The sequence below is a fragment of the Trachemys scripta genome, chromosome 2, assembly GCF_013100865.1.
Source record: "Trachemys scripta elegans isolate TJP31775 chromosome 2, CAS_Tse_1.0, whole genome shotgun sequence".
Taxonomy (NCBI): domain Eukaryota; kingdom Metazoa; phylum Chordata; order Testudines; family Emydidae; genus Trachemys; species Trachemys scripta.
The window spans coordinates 236,352,242-236,369,309 of NC_048299.1; the positions used below are offsets into that span (position 1 = coordinate 236,352,242).

The following is a 17,068-nucleotide window of genomic DNA, read 5'->3' on the forward strand; positions in this document are numbered from 1 at the left end:
CCTGGGTTGTTTTTATTTCCCTTTTTATAGATGGGCACTATATTTGCCCTTTTCCAGTCTTCTGGAATCTCTCCCGTCTCCCATGATTTTCCAAAGATAATAGCTAGAGGCTCAGATACCTCCTCTATTAGCTCCTTGAGTATTCTAGGATGCATTTCATCAGGCCCTGGTGACTTGCAGGCATCTAACTTTTCTAAGTGATTTTTAACTTGTTCTTTTTTTATTTTATCTGCTAAACCTACTCCCTTCCCATTAGCATTCACTATGTTAAGCATTCCTTCAGACGTCTCGGGGAAGACCGAAACAAAGAAGTCATTAAGCATCTCTGCCATTTCCAAGTTTCCTGTTACTGTTTCTCCCTCTTCACTAAGCAGTGGGCCTACCCTGTCTTTGGTCTTCCTCTTGCTTCTAATGTATTGATAAAAAGTCTTCTTGTTTCCCTTTATTCCTGTAGCTAGTTTGAGCTCATTTTGTGCCTTCGTTCCATGTTCATTATAAATGTACAAAAATGTGTTTTACCATCATACTGCTACAGACTTTTTTTTTTAAATGAGCATTTTTAATCAACTTTGTTCTTATGCTTATGAAATCACGTCACCCCCAAGGACATCTTACTAAATATATTAAACTCATGCAGTCTGCAAGTTCCAAATTTCTAAACTTTATTACTAACATTAACGTTGGCAGTTTTTACTTAGGAACATTTGTTCTCTTCCAAACCCTCAGTATAAGAAATCTAATTGGACTGAACTGTCTCTCAACAATTGAGGGAAATATAGAAGAGAATGCATAAGAGGGAAAAAGTCCCATATAAAATAAGATGCAAAGATATTTTGAATAGTTACTTCTTTGTTCAGTAAAACACAGTATTAATGGTTGCCTGGAAAACTAGTGTAGATTTATACCTGATAGTAAAGGCTAAATGTGTTTTTAGTTCCTAGAAAGATTAAAATGTTGGCCAACTGAACTATGCATGGTAACACTTTAAAAGCACAGTTTGAAGTGGAAACTAAATTGCATTGAGGTCAGAGCCTAGCTGCAGGAGGCTGAGTGTTGGCAGATTGCGCAAACTGCTTTCTAAACAACAGCATTTCCTTTAAACTAGCGTTCAGAACACTCAAAGCCAGAGAATTTTTAGCATTCCCACTTTGTGCTAACTGCAGCATATTATGCCTAAATAAGATTTTTAAAACCTTGCCTTGGTATATGACATATAGAGCAGGTTCATAGCAGAGAGGGAGGAAGCATGATCTTGTGGTTAGGTACTAGAGTGGGACTCGGGAGATCTGAGTTCAATTTCCTTCTTTGCCATGGACTTCCTGTGTGACCTTAGGCAAGTCACTTAATTGCTTTGTGTCTCAGTTTATGTACCTCACTTGGGTCATGTGAGGATAAATCCATAAATTCTTGGTAGATGTTTAGATAATATGGGCGTCATAAAACTATCTAGATTCTCTTATAAGTTTGAGGAAGAGGGAGCTAGCTATTAGAAACATTCTGAAAGAATCCTTTCTGGGCATGGTAACCTACACACTTGTATGACTTCCCTGGAGGGGAACTTTGATTCTATGAATGGTTTAACAAATAACCTAGGTGAAGAAGGCGGGTGGAGAAATTAATGTGGCTGAAGTGGAACAATCAGCAAATCAGACAGTCTTCAATGAAGATACTAATTTAATCCTCATCCTTAGCAGTTATCATTGCTCAGAACAATGTTCCCATTAAAAATGAAGCCTGGTTCCACAACATACACACACAAAAATCTACTCTGAAGAGAGAAGGATAATTTTCTTAGCATTTAGCTTGCCACTGAGGTGAAAAAGGAGAGAGAAATTAAACAACATTTCATAGCAGCAGGAGTGAAAGCAAGTAGATTAAACATAGTCAAGCTCCATGTAATCTTTAATGACAAAACATACATTTTATGGAACCAGAAGGCTGCATTTTAACTGTTGGAAAAATTCAGTGAAGGGTGTAAAGGAAAAGAGGATCCGGAATTAGAATGATATGTAAAAGGCTCTGAGACCCCTTCGCTGAGTTGTATCACATTAGCACTAAAATACTATACTTGCTAAGTATTCTTAGAACATCATCCATATTTTTTAAAGTCCTGGATTTTGATATTCTTTGGGGATACATTTTTTGGATGTGTCCAATTGAATTCAGAGGAGCTAAGTCCATTGTCAAAAGTGTCTAAGTCACTTCAGAGCCAAGTCCCATTGAATGTTAATGGGACTTAAGATCCTAGGTGACTAAGGAACATAAATCCCATTTTCAAAAGCATCCAAGTCACTGAGGTGCTTTTAAAAATTTTACCCTGGGATTTGTGAGCAGAAAGTCTGACTAAAACAAAGGTAAATCCTTTTTGTGCAAACACTAGTTATTCTTCCCTTTCCTTTCTCCTTCAGGGAAGTTTAAGTGCTTTCTGAAAAGCAAGATTCTCTTTAGAAACTAATCACTTGTTGCTCAGAAAACATCAAATTACTGTGGTGGCAGTAAGGTACATAGATAGGAGAATGGACCTTGATTTTGGAAAAAGAAGTAAAAGAGTCAAGGATGGTGTGCAGAGCAAGGAAGAGGGGAATGAGCATAGCTGAGAAACCACAGATCTAGACCTAGATAGACTGGTCGGAAGGGTGGGGAGAAGGAGATGGAGTGATGTTGGAGACAAGGTGATAGAGACCGGGAACTCAGCAATATAAAGATCAGAAGGGGAGCAGTTCTCAGTGAAGAAAAAATCAAGGGAGTGGTCACTTTGATGAATGGGAGAATTGATCCAAGGCTGAAGGACAAGTAAGGAGGCAAAGGCTGAAGGCAAAGGCTAATGGGTAGGTGGAATGTCATCATGGAAGTTTAGGTCACCAAAGATGAAGGTGGAAGATGGAGCGTCATGAGTCAAAATCAAAGACAGTGGAGAGGGCAGAATCAGGTGGATGATGGATAACGGCATGGGGTGGGGAGAAGACAGGAACTGGGTGGAGTGTTGTTCAAAAATGGATAAGTGAGGAGGGGCTGAAAAGAGAGGGAAAGGAGAAACCCAATGCCCCCATGGTATTCCTTTAGTGTCTATTTGGGGTGGGCATGTGTAAGAGGTACACAATGAGCGACAGCTGGGAAGACAGCGTTAGAGATAGGGATCCAGGTTTTAGTGAATGCCAGGATATGGAAGAAGCAAGATATGATGGTGTTGGGTTTATCAAAGGTAGATGACTAATCTGATTTTTTTAATAAGAACTGTTGTTTTTAGACAGAGGAAATCCAGTACATCTAATCATTCTGGGCTTCAGTAAAGCATTTAACACCATACCACATGGGAAATTATTAGTTAAACTGGAGAAGATGGGGATTAGTACAAGAATTGTAAGGTAGGTAAGGAACTAACTAAAAGGGAGATGGCATCAGTTGGTGCTGGGAGGAGAATTATCAGGTTAGACGTTGAAGTGGATTTCCTCATGGACTGGATCTTATTTAAAATTTTCTTTAATGACCTTGGCACAAAATGCAGGAGTGTATTAATGAAATTTGCTGATGACATGAACTTTTATCAATGGAGGCATCGTCAATACAGAGGAGAACTGGAATATTACCCAGGAAGATGTGCATGACCAACAGGACTGGAGTAATAGAAATGTGTAAGGTGATCATATGTAACAAAAATTTCCCCCCGTAAGTATGGGGCTCATCAGCAGGAAACAACAGAGGAGGAGAAAGAACGCATGCATTAGTTGATCACAGGAATACTATAAGCCACCAGTGTAATGCATCCATAAAAGGACCTCACTTAGAATCACATGGGTATCAGGTGAGATATCAGGCAAGGTATTTCCAGTAGAGATAGGGAAGTAGTAATGCCACTGTACAGGATTGTAGTAAGATCTCATCTGGAATACTATGTACAATTCTAGTCACATGTTCAAGAAAGATTAATTCACACTGGAACAGGTACAGAGAAGAGCTACTAGGGTGATCAGGGGAATGGAAGTGTCCAACTTCAAGAAGAGACTAAAAGAGCTTGGCATGTTTAGCCTAGTAAAATGAAGCATAAGAAGGGATATGTTGCTCTCTGTGAATACATCAGAGGGGAGTAAACACCAGGGAGGGAGAAGAGCTATTTAAGCTAAAGAACAATGTTGGCACAAGAACTGGCCTTGAATAAATTTAGTCTGGAATTTAGAAGGTTCCTAGCCTAGAATGTTGTCAGCCATGCCCTCACGAGCAAATAAGGGCAGGGTGTCACCAGTCAGTCAGTGAGATATCAGAACAAAGTGAAATGAAGTGAAAGCCCAGCTGTGATATTGTGAATCTTATTTTACCGTGTAATTGTGAAAGTGGTCTTGTGTTTTAAGACTTGAAGAGTGTAAGTAGTGACTAAAAAAGGACAAATGCAATAAAAATAAGGTATTCAAACGTTTAACAAATGGGGCAAGGGAGTGCCAAGGACACTCCTCACCTGGGGTGCCATTTAGTTTAGGGCCAGCCCTGTTCCTAGCCATCAGAAGAGTGAGATTCTGGAACAACCTGGCAATAGGAGTAGGAGGCAAACAACTAACTAGTTTTAATATGGAGACTAAATTTATTAATGGGATTATATGATGGGGTAGCCTACAATAGCAGGGGACTGGACCGGATGACCCATAATGGACCAATAAGGTCCCTTCCAGTCTTAAGAAGTCATGGATGGAGGTAATGTTTTAAGATATAGAATAAGTATTCCAATGGGAGGAGAAGGAGAGAAGGTCAGAGCTTGGGAATGGGTAAGAGGTGAGAGGAGAGGAAGGGTCAGCAGGATTAAGGTGTTGAAGGAGAAGAGTAGAGATGGAGGTAGGAACCAGGCTGGGGCAGAGGTCACTGGAAGAAGAGAGGGAGAAGGTGAGGGAGAGGCATACAGGTTTGTAAATAGTTTTGTGGGAGACATGGAGAAGAAGTGTGGGAGGAGGGAAGAAACTGAAACAGACTCTGAGTGGACAGAATGACCAGCGGATAAAGACTAGGCATCAATTATGCTGTGAAATAATCAGAGGTGCTATTGAATAATAGTTCAAAGAACCAGTGAAGCAGTAGTATGGTCAATCAGTTACGGCAGGCAGTAAATATACAAAGCAACAGCAACATTAATCAATAATGCAGAGAATCTGCAATTAGGTGACTCGGAATCAGTTAAGCAGATAAACAGATGTAGAGAATCAGTTAAGGAATGAATCAGCTATTGAGCAGATCAGTTATGCAGAGAATTAATTACAAAGCGAGTCAAACAGGAAGAGAATTGGTTATGGATCAAAAATACAGAGAATTAATTACAGATCAAGTGAGTTATATAGAAGGTAATCAAAGGGATTAGGGTATGGTAATGGATAGTCAATGAGGAAGCTGAATATACCAGGTGTTCTTGAGTGAAGTGAGTAGCCAAGTACTAATGAAAAAGGTTATAAATATGTATCCTGCTGAGTACCCAGCTGTGCTGCAACACTGCGCTGCCCCAGAAGGCACCAGAAGGCAGGGAGGAGATGGTGGCTGGTCCTGGCTGCAGGAGGATGTGCCAATAGATGCAGGAGAGGTCCATCTGACTTGCCTCCAGCCATGCTGAGTCTCCAGAGCCCAGTCAAATTTGTGTTTAGATGCTATTCAGTTGCATGAATGGAATGTGGCCAGAGACTTTGCTTATCTATTTTATTTTGATTGTACCAGAAACCCTGTGTACAAATCAGAAATCCCAGATACGGTTTTCTCTGCTTAACCTTTAACTTTTAGATCTGTTGAGCTGGGTGTAACCCTAGCCCTATCCTGGTAATCATAACTCCCCATGAGTATCTAAATATTCAGTACAGACAACTGTAAAGGGCCAAGCATCTATCCTGTCATTACATGCTTCCCACAGACTTTCTAGACTTTCTACTCTGTCCAACAGCTGTTCCCAGTGACTATGGACCTGTCCCAAATCCTGTTAGAGTTAATAGGAGCCTTTCCATTGACTTCAGTGGGCATTGGATCAGGTCTTGTAGCAGTCTACTACTTACAACTAATGGAGCTATTCCTGTACCTTACGTGGTAGGGACATATGCTTGTGGTACTGAATTGCCCAGGTTTTCTATCTATGTACAGTCATGAGTTCATGACACACACACACAATCCCTATTTGCTGTATATATCAAGGATTGCACAACTAGAGTACCTGTCTGGGGTAAAAATATGCATTTGCAAAACTAAAACATGACTTGAGGCTGGCTGAAAATTTGTCCTTAAGCATCCTCCAGAACATTATGGGAAGGTGGGGGGAGGAGGGGAGCAGCTGAATGTGAACACATTGGATGAAGATATAGTTGCACTGCTGAGCTATAGCAACATGGATAAAATGCATTTTAAGTTGTAGTTCCCTTCTATGCTATCCCTTTATTTATTTATTGACAGGGAAATGGTAACTCAGTATTGTAATGAATAGGGTCTTGCATAAATTCATCTGCAAAAATAAGATCAGCTTTTGGATGGCAAAAGAGGCATTTGCCTGGATCAATATTTCATTTTTTTCATGGAATAGCATCTGTGATTTAATGTTGCTAAAGAGCCACATAACATGTTAGATTTTGTTTTTCAATTGTTGCTTACTGCTACGGTCAATGTATGTCAGATTTTGTTTATTAATTCATGGCTTAGTTCTACAGCTATTTCAGAGCAGAATGAGAGCATGGAATGACTCGATTGTTTTTTCCTTCAAATTAAAAAAAAATTGTCATGAAAAGAAGGAATTAGTAACACTGTTTAAGATTACACAAAATGCAAACAGGGATTTTGCATCGTTCCATATTCTGTTCTTCCAGTGATCCTCAATCCTTTCTGGCTTTATGCCCATACGTTCCAGTCCTGGACATCTTTTGAATAGAGTCTGCCAATAATACCAGACTGTGAGGTGGGTCTGTGATATGGGTAAATATCCACTATGCACACCACTAACTTGATTTTTGTGTGAGCTCTACACGTGATTTGAATTCAGAACGGGAAAGGATATCTACCCATTGTGCCATTAGATTAGTTTTTAAATGAAACATGACCATAAGTACATTTAAGGGATATGCAGAACTCCTTCTCAAGTTGAGAAACACAAATGCTTTAAAATGAAGCTATATTGTGCATAAAAGGAATGAGGCTGAAGCCAAGGAGAAAGCTATGGAGTGATGAAGTATATGTGAATCATCACAGTAGAGGTATTTATTAAATCCATACGAATAGCGGAGATCATCTAAAGATGGGGCATAAAGGAAGAAAAATGGGGGCTAAGAACACAAGGGGATTGGAGTGGAGGAATAGCTGCCAAAATCTGAAAGGTCAGTGAGATAAAAGGAAAGGAAAGAGAAGACAGTGTCAGTAAAGAATAGAATTTTGTAATGGATTGTTACCAGTTTGAGGTCAATGAGAATTGAAGAGGCTTAACCCCTCACAGGAGGAGCTCAGCACCTGGCAGAACTGGCGACCCAGTGGGGAAAACACTCGATTTTTCAGAGGAACTTTGATACTCAAATGCACGTTGTCTGCTGCTCTATACTATCTGAATATTGTTCAGGTACAGTTCTGGTTCAGGTAAATGGAATGTTACTGACCTTGTTGCTTTGGTTCTGGTTGTGCAGTATTATCAGTCTCGCCTTTCTGTGGCTCATTTTTGTTTTTATTTTCATCCTGAAGGAAGCAAACAGAAGAATTTCAGATGTATTTTAGGAAAAAATATGGTTCAGGCATAAAAAAGTGTGAAAATTCATTACTTAACTGCATTTGTCTCTTTCAACAATCTTTACTCCTATAATATTTCTTTTCACTATTGATGTATGCATGATGTATGGGTATATATATGTATCTCACACACACACACACAGCCCCCCCAAATACTAGAACATATATTTATATGCGTACTTGAAGGTATATTATATATATATATAAAGAGAGAGAGAGAGAATGGTCACATGGTTATGGCCCTACTATAGGACTAGGGAGATCCAGGTTTAATTCAGTTCTCTGCCAGAGATTTCTTAGCTGAACTAGAGCAAGTCACTGAGGGTATGTCTGCACTAAAATTGTCAGGGGTGAATATCAGCTAGAGGAGATGTATTCTAATCAATCTAACATGATAAATATAGATGTGGTGGGGATGGGTCTTGCCACCCCAAGTACAATCCTATCTGAAACTACAGCTGTGTACTTGGGGCTGCTTGTGCAGCTGCACTTCTATTTCTAGCACAATAGCTCAATCAGAAATTACACCTTCCAGCTCTAGTGTAGACATGTCCACAGTCTGTGCCTCAGTTTCCCCTCTGCAAAATGGGGATACTAGTACTTCCCTACTTCACAGAGGTGTTGTGAGGATATACACATTAAAGACTGTGAGGCACTCAGATATTTTGGTGACAGGGACCATATAAAATAGATTGTATCCAGGGTAAATATATTTAACACTGAAGTGTTTGTCCAAGGACACAGTTATTCAGTTAACAGGAAGTATCTTCATTAACTATGTTGGGCTATTCTACTGCAGTAGGGAAAGTTGGTGGCTGCCCAATGATTCCTGCCCTCATCCATTTTTTAAAATATGAATCATTAAGTTTCCTTGCAAGACATCACAAATGTTTACCATCCCAGGCACAAAGCTGACTTGTTTGCTATTTATCACAGTGATTGTTGATGAAAAAATTACTGATATTTTACTTGATCATCAAAAAATACTAAATTTGGATGAGCAAGAGAGTAGAATTTAAAATAGCTATAGGTAAGGGCTTGGGAGGCAAGAGGGGGAACAAAAAGCTAGGCACCACAGGGCATATGAAAATGAAAAGGTTTTTTTTGTTTTGTTTTGAAAAAGTTAACAACTTTTTACATTCATTTTGGGTTTGTTTTGAGTTTTTGATGAAAGGTTGGATTGGTTCTTATTTTACTTTGAGTGTTTGTTCTTCCCTAACTTTGATCACAGGATCTTTGTATTCTGAGAGTTTGATTCTGAGATCTTGGGAAACAAACAAACATGTACAATTGCAATTCTAGAGAATCTGTGCATTCTCAGGGTAGTGTGGGTGTATAGCAGAACCTGGGAATATTTTGTTTGCTTCTCAGTTGCTAAGTTTAGCTATACAGTCTTTTGCAGTACAGGTTGTTAATTCTGTTTCAGGCTTTTGCTCATATGAGCCCCGAATACAGTCATGTCAGTTAATACTTGTGCAATGCTCTGAAGATGTAAAATGTTACCCAAATATTATTCACACATTCCATCTTCTTTTACCTTTGACATGGTTTTCCTTTATAGAGTTTGCATGAACAGTATGCTTTGGTCTTTGATTCATCTATCAGCTTGCAACCTGGATCACTCAATGCATCTTTCCAGATGGAGTTGGAAGTCCAGGTTATGGATAGTACTAGGCAGAAGTGTGGACACATCAGAAGATACTTCGCCTGTGTGTAGGACTGGTGTGTGTATAGAGTAATTTTGGGTCATTGGTGATAAGGGCTGTGTCACAGGGTGACACCGGCCCTTTAAGAAGAGGCAGTGAGGTCCAATTCACCTGTGACTCATCATCTGCCTCCCAGTTAGGCTTAAAAGAGGGCACGTGGGCCTGAGAGGGGACAGAGATCTGGAGAGTTAGTTGGCTGAGAGCACAGACTGCAGGAACAAGGAAAATGGCAGTTGAGAGCTGCTGGGGAGAGACAGTCTGTAGAGAGCAGAAAACTTTGCAGGCCCGCCCTGGGAAGAGGGAGGAATTGACGGATGTTGGAGGGGCTGGCCTGCTGACCTTCCAGAGCTAGGGAGCCAGTGCAGGATAGCTGAAAAGGGCAAGGCTAGGAGGCCAACAGAAGGGCGAGCTTGCTGACCTTCCTAAGCTAGTGAGTCCACTCAGGGTGGCTGAAAAGGGCTGAGTCTTTGGACTGTGTTTTGAGCAGAAGAGTCATGAGACTGGGCACTCTCAGATGAATGGCTTGGCAAGTGGAGGGTCCCTGGAACAAGGGTGGGAAGGAATTGGGAATTGAGTGCTGGTGGTCTCATGGGTGAGTGACCTGGAAGTGATGTCCCTGGACATCTGTACCTTTACTTGTACAGACTATTGTGTGTGTAAATGAATAAACCATGCTCAGAGATGGGCCTTTGTATCGAACAGTGAAAGAGGCTGTGCTCTTTTTATGGTTGGACTCTGGGGAAACTGAGGCAGATGCACATGGTGTGTCTTGTTGAAGGAGGGTGCTCCAGGTGGATCCTCTTTATGAGAGGCCATTTAAGTGTGTAGATAGGAAAAAAAGATTTATACTAAGAACAGATGTGCCAGTTGTAATATGCCAGATTATGAGGAAACTCAGTTTCTTGAATGAAAAGTGATAGAATTGATGTGAGTAAACAGAAGAGCAGAAAGTAAAACAAAAAACACATGGGCAATGTTCAAACTCACACAGTTGCTATATACACACCTTCATTTTCTGTAGGTAGTCTTAAGTGTAGAAAGGCAGTAACTGGGTGCTTTCCTTCTTAGTACTCACTCTTAGTATGTATAGACTAGTTCTCTCACCATGAGCATTTTACAATTTCTCATTACTTTTTTTTTTAAATAACTCCCTCTTTGTTTGGTGTGGACTCTGGAATTTTCCCTCTAGCCCCTCCTCCTATCAATCCCAGAGCAGGGTAAGGCTGCCTGCTCTATCTTTAGAGAAATCAGCCTGATCTGTATTGCTGGAAACATCATTAGCGCCTTCCTGCAGTGCAAACCTTTCCCCAGGTAAGTATCAGTCAGAAGAAACTTTTCAGACCTGTTTATAAGAAATCTAGTGGCTACCAATATCAGAAATAGAAAAATGAAGGTGCAACACATACAACCTTGTCCATTCTTCAGGTCAATTAAAGGTGCAGTAGCACTGCTCCTGAAAGCAAAATCAGCTTGGGGGTGGAGGGACACAAAAAACAATCCCTCGGGCAAATCTCAGTATAAAATACAGGTCATTATTATCCACAGCTGCTGGTAATACATATAACTCGGCATGACCACTATCCCAGCAGGATATAAAATAATTGAGTTATCAGGATGATAATAATAGTGATGGATGCACCTCTACATTTTTATATAAAATTCCTAAAGTGTATTGCCTATCCAAATAGTATATGAATTGGTATGTATTCCTACCAGTTAAGCAGTTCCTGTGGGATCAGAGGGAGGAATATCTAAGAGATTTTGCAATACGTGATACACTCTACAATTTAGGTTCTGTAGGGCCTTTTGTAACTGAACAGTAGAAAATCAGTGGATCAAAGTGGAGAGCTTACGTAATGTGGCACTGGCGGCACATCTGTTGCCAAAAGAGGACTTCCAGAGAGGTGGACTACTACCCTACCCCAAGAGGAAACCAAATGCCAGAATAGAGGAGCAGGCTGCCTCATCAATCCTGAAGATGAGACAAGATACTTGAGGGCTGGGGAGTCTAAGGCAGCTGGGCTGCAGAATATCCTGTGTACCAGATCAGAGTGCCACAGAATTCAGGACTCTTGTCTTACAATTTATACCCAGTTTAAGTGGTGTACACATGGCCTTGGCTATGCTGTACTTGCCACTTTTGATCAAACACATCCCATTGGGGGGATATATGAGCACAAGTGCAGAACATATGCAGAGAGCTCTCTGAATATGTATTTTTAGCATGTTATATCAATTAGGGCCCAGGTCCGTTGTGCATCCCTGAAACAGAAAATTATTCCACTTTTTAACATGCTTGGGTTGATTGGAAGTCAAGATAAAATACAGGTTGGGCTGATCAAAATTTGCCACTTACCCAGATGGGTACAATTTCAAGAACATTAAATAAATGAACCTCATTTTCCGGATATCCTTCCATCTTTGAACATTCCAGTTAGCGTCCATTTTAGTCAAAACTATGAAGTTGTTAGGAGGCCTGCAGATGCGTCCCCTATAGCAGTGCTACCAGAAGGGATGCCATAGAGATGGTTAACACTGGCAGAGGTGGTGCTAGCTGATTGGGGGCCGTAAGCCAGAATATTTCCCTCCCCCCAACACATACTAAAGCAGTGAATAGGGGGCCCCCCATGAGCTGCTCAGGGCCCTAAGCAATTGATTAATCCGCTTATGCCTAGTGCTGGCTTTCAACACTGGTCAGGTTGTGACCTTGTGGAGGTGACACGGCACATCCTAGAGTGATAAATAATATTGTGGTTTGCCAGTGTTTGGTATACTTGGGCAGACATTTTTATTTGTGGGAGAAAATGAGTTCCCTGAATAGGATTCTTGATGTTAAACAGTCATTTAATTAAAGTAATAAAGGAAGAATTTCCTTTGCTCCCAAAGCAGCAATTAAGATTAAAGGCACTGGACTGATTGTAAACAATTTGTTTTGCTTTGGTTACCAATATCCCAATGACTTGCCCTGTGAAATTATAAGTTATGGCAGGTTACAGCAAATTCTGGATACTAAAAATCCTCATTTAAAAAAGACAAGTAAATGAATGCTTTTTGGCCTTAGATAGCCTTGAGTTTTTAAATTTTTCATTAATGTATAGTGCACAAGTGAGTTAATACTTTAAACCAATATTTATTCTTTATAATGGAACGAAAAGGTAGCTTTTCTATAGATTTCAACTGGAACTATTTTTGTAAGACATAGCCAAATGATATATGAAGAATGTTACTAAGTTACTTTGTCTTTCCAAGACCGTATATGGCCCAGTAATCATTCAGGATAGGTCCATTTGTAAAGCAACTAAACCAGGGTGAGGGACAGTGTGAAGACAATATAAGGAAAACAAGGAGCAAACCAAAAGGCAGCTGTCATTTAGCACAGATGAGGATATTTAGTACAGTAAGCTTCTGGGAAAATCTAAGTTTTGGTTATTGCTACATCTAATTAAATCAGTGATTTCTAAGCACAGACATAATATTAAAGGATCTGTGTAAGATTAAATACTCTACCTGCCCTGTGGGTGGCAGCTGTTGGGGTGGTGGGTTAGGAGGGGCCTCTTCATCCTTGGACTTTTCCTCCTCTGGTTTTGGCTTCACTTTGGTGAATCTTGCTTTCAGTTTATTAAACATCTTGCCCATGAGACTGTTTTGATACTTCTGCTGCTCTTTTACTGTCAATAGGGACAGCCCATGGCTTTTCTTGCCACTACTGTTCAAGCCAATTAGACATTTAATCAGGGTTTAGTTCTGGTTAATGCCTTGAAGCAACTCCCTACATGGACAGGCTGTTCCAGTGGCTGCTTTTCTTGCCATTATTACTTTTGTTTTATATCCTAGAATAAGTGACTTCTAGCTTAATCGTTAAAAATTATGCAGAGACTTTAAGTTTCTACATAAATGTATATGGAGGAATAGTGCCTGTCTCCTGGCTGGGGCAAAGCAATGTCCTATGTTTTATATTACACCTGGAGTATTTAACATTAATTTATAATTTTGCATTTACAGTCGAGTTTAGTCATAAAGGCATTTAGAGTCTAACTGGGAAATGAAAAAGGTTAATTGGCCAATCATCCTAGTGCTGCACCTTCTACACAGTGGATTACATGAGTTCTCCAGAATTAATTCCCTCTGCAATCCTGATGCATTCATCTAACAAGTGACATTAAACAGTGTAAGGTGTCCTTTGAACTTGGTGCTCATTTTTAGCAAGTTTATGCCTTTCAGCTAAAGAGAGCTGCATATTTCAGATTAATCAAGAAAGGTAAAAATATTTCCAAATGAAATCCCAACCAGTACTATTTTATAGAAAAGCTTTTGGTGATAATTTTGAACAGATCAAGATTTTTGAGACAGTACTACAGATTTTAATAGATGGTGATTTTTAAATTGGTGTTTGGACCTAATAGATTTTAAAAGAAAGTTATATCCATATTATAAATTATATAGGATGACTTAAAAAACCCTATAAAAAGGATATCATTCTCTAAAAAATTAAATAAATTCAGCAATTTCCACATAACCATATTGGACACCTTTTGAACCTCATTGGTTTAGTTCCTATTAAATTCTTCAGGATGTTTCCATAAAGGAAATATATATTTTTAAAATACTAGATCAAAATATTGAAAAAATAAATTTTATATAGATGAACACTCATGTAAAGTATTTGGGGCAGGGTCTGTCTCCTACTATATGTTTCTACAGTGGCTAGTACAATGGGCCATGATCATGGTTGGGGCCTCTAGGTGCAACCATAATACAAATAAGAGTAATGTTCATCAATCAATATACAGGCTTTGATCCTGCAGTGAGACCCATCTAGTCAGACTCCTGTGCCCATGTGGAGCCCCATCAGTCATATGTGCTCAGAAGTCCATTTATGTGACTCTCATTGTGGGATGGGAGCCACGGTTCTCAGATTTTCAATGAAGTGGAAATTTAGAAGTGCCCTCTTTATTAACATGCATTTTCTGGTTTAACAAGTCAGATGACTTTCCCTCCCCCTTACTCCAAAAAAAGCCAAATACTTCTAGCAGAGGCTTCAGACCACATTAACTCTTACATGTGGTAAATTGCAACCATTAAATTATAAATATATAAACCATTTTCACTGGATTAATTATACAATCTGGATTATAGCTTTATCTTTTGCATCTGAGATTCTGGCCACATTCTTTTTTCTATTTGTCTAATAACAGAGAAATTTTAAGGAGGAAAAAAAATATAAGAACATGAATCAGCTAAAGAAGACTATTTGTTCTTTCAGTGGATTAAACTGGGGTTTGTACAAATCCTAATGGATTGCCACATCAGAATCACACCTGGAGACTGAACCTCTTGCAGAACTCCTGGTACTTCATTATGAAACTGAAGTCCTCTTATTTTTTTTTTTTTTTTGAACCTTTATAAAGGTCTATTTTGATTTTTTTTTCTTGTAGGTTTTTACCATCTGTAATATAATACAATTAAAACGTGTTACATTCATTAAAGGGAAAAACAGGCACTCTGTGAAGCATTTCTGCAGACTTACATGCTTTTCTTTTTAAAAGGTTTCAGTAAGTAGCAGTGTTTTAGCTCTTTTTGATTATAATATTTGTGCTGCTTTTAATTTATAATTAAAATGAACAAGAAATGAATGTAATAGATACTATGAGGAAAATGCCTTTGGGAACCTGTTAGTAACTATTGACATCTGTGAATAATGAATGTTGTATTGGTTTAGGCTGTGACTAATGGAATAAATGTTTGGAAAAAAAACCTCTATATGTTTCCATTTCATAAACAGTAATCGGGTCATCATGAATCTGATACACTGGTACAAATAGGGCTACTTGTTCACCTCCTGCTCTTACGTATCACTGACTGGATAGGTGATTAACCTGCTCCAATATTTGGTTATTTTTTATGTACTATCAATATTTGGTTATTTTTATCATCTATTGAACACACTAAAAGCACTTCAGGTAATTGAACACCATGATCTGCTGCTAAGTAAGAAGATTAATGGTGTGGCAAGCAAGGCAGATAAGCTAATTGGATACAGACTCTTAGTTGGCGTTCACCGATATTTACTATATGTTGTATTTATAGTAAAATCTAAAGGATTTAGGGATTTCTGAGCTGCCTTGTGCTTTCTTTTGATACAGGCGGAGTACTCCTAGCCATCATTAAATATAACTTTGAGTCCCCTGTGTTCCTTAATACAATTATATACCGTGATGTGGCATTTACATGTTTTAATCTAGGTTACAGAATTAATATTTAATATATGGGGAAAAAATCCATTATGGCTAACAAACAAATCCCAAATTGTTTAACAGTTAAATTAAGAGGACTTGGAGATTAGAAACTAGAGTTAGTGATGATCAAATGTTTATAATGGATAAATATTGTCTGATTTTTTTTCATTATTGCAAGTAATAAGGTACCTAAAATCATCTCTTGGCTGTCTAAGAAATGAGGAGAGACTATGCTGCTATACATTGGATCAAATTTCTATAGCTTGTACCTACTACAAGCATGACAATATATATTTTTCACCCCCATATAATAATTTTTCTCTTTTTAGTAAAGTTAAATGAAGTGCAATAAAACTTGTATAAATGCACGCACATGCTGAGAATGGAAAAAGTGGGAGTTTGAAGCAGGGATGTTACAACTAAGTTTTCCTCAAAGCAACATGTTTCTATATTTTTTTTAATGTACACACAGGCCAAAATACATGTATTTAGACTAGACTAGGTGACTTATTAATAAAATATCTATGAAAGAGAAACCAATGACTCACTAAATCAGTGCCTGAACTGAACACAAAATGGGAATCACTTTCAAAGTCCTAGAAATTTTAAGTTGAAGTATGCAGGAAACAAAAGGGTAAATTACAATGCAACATACATCACATTTGTCCTTCACATTTTGCTAACTGTGATTGTAGATATGACTAGATTGGTGTAGGATGCTCGGTTTGGTTTTGCCAGGCCTGGCACTTACCACACTGTATGTGTGAGAATGTGAACAAGTCAACACTTTTTCCAAAAGGCATAATGTTCTGGGATTCCTTGGTCAGCTAAAATATATACGGCTGCAATAGTAAGTAGCTTTAGATCAATGGGAAATGTGTGGTACACTTGGGACCCTGGTGCAATGACTGCATGGCTATCAGTATATTTAATGGACAAATCTATGATAATGTCATTGCTTTGAATTTCAATAGAGGCTTTGAATTCCAATAGAGGCTTTGTCAATCTGTCTTGTTTGTGAATGTGGGTATATATCTATAGATAACTTTCCCATTTTTTTTCTGTTTTCCATCAGACCAGATGTAGATTGTGTGGCAATGATCACACCCTGCATTTCCCCTCTATTCTGATCTTCCCACCAGGCAAAACTGAACTTGGAAATCCATTACTTCTTAAGCATGCAACTTGAATTTATACAACTTCTCTGTGGTGCAGGGATTTTACTAGATAAAGCAACACAGCTTTCTTCAGAAGCCTATAACAACGAAAAAAATTCAAAATGCAGTTTCTACTAAGTCTCTCTCTCTCTCTCTCTCTCTCTCTCTCTCTCTCTCTCTAGTTTTTCTTGAACACAGTTTTACTTTGACAGTTGCTCCTAGTTTAAGAATACATGTTGGTATTTTCTGCTGA

At 38.9% G+C, this 17,068-nt stretch overlaps 1 protein-coding gene across 1 annotated transcript in view; it reads right to left on the reverse strand.

The window, feature by feature from the left end:
* The window catches only part of CNGB3 (cyclic nucleotide gated channel subunit beta 3), a 128,452-nt gene extending 115,403 nt beyond the window's left edge, over positions 1 to 13,049 (reverse strand). Inside the window, exons 1-2 of the mRNA XM_034759582.1 lie at positions 12,930 to 13,049; positions 7,590 to 7,665 (exon numbers count right to left, since the gene is read on the reverse strand). Coding sequence (XP_034615473.1) covers positions 7,590 to 7,665; positions 12,930 to 13,049 — 196 coding nt within the window. The remainder of the gene's footprint in view (positions 1 to 7,589; positions 7,666 to 12,929) is intronic.
* Between the last annotated feature and the right edge of the window lie 4,019 nt (positions 13,050 to 17,068).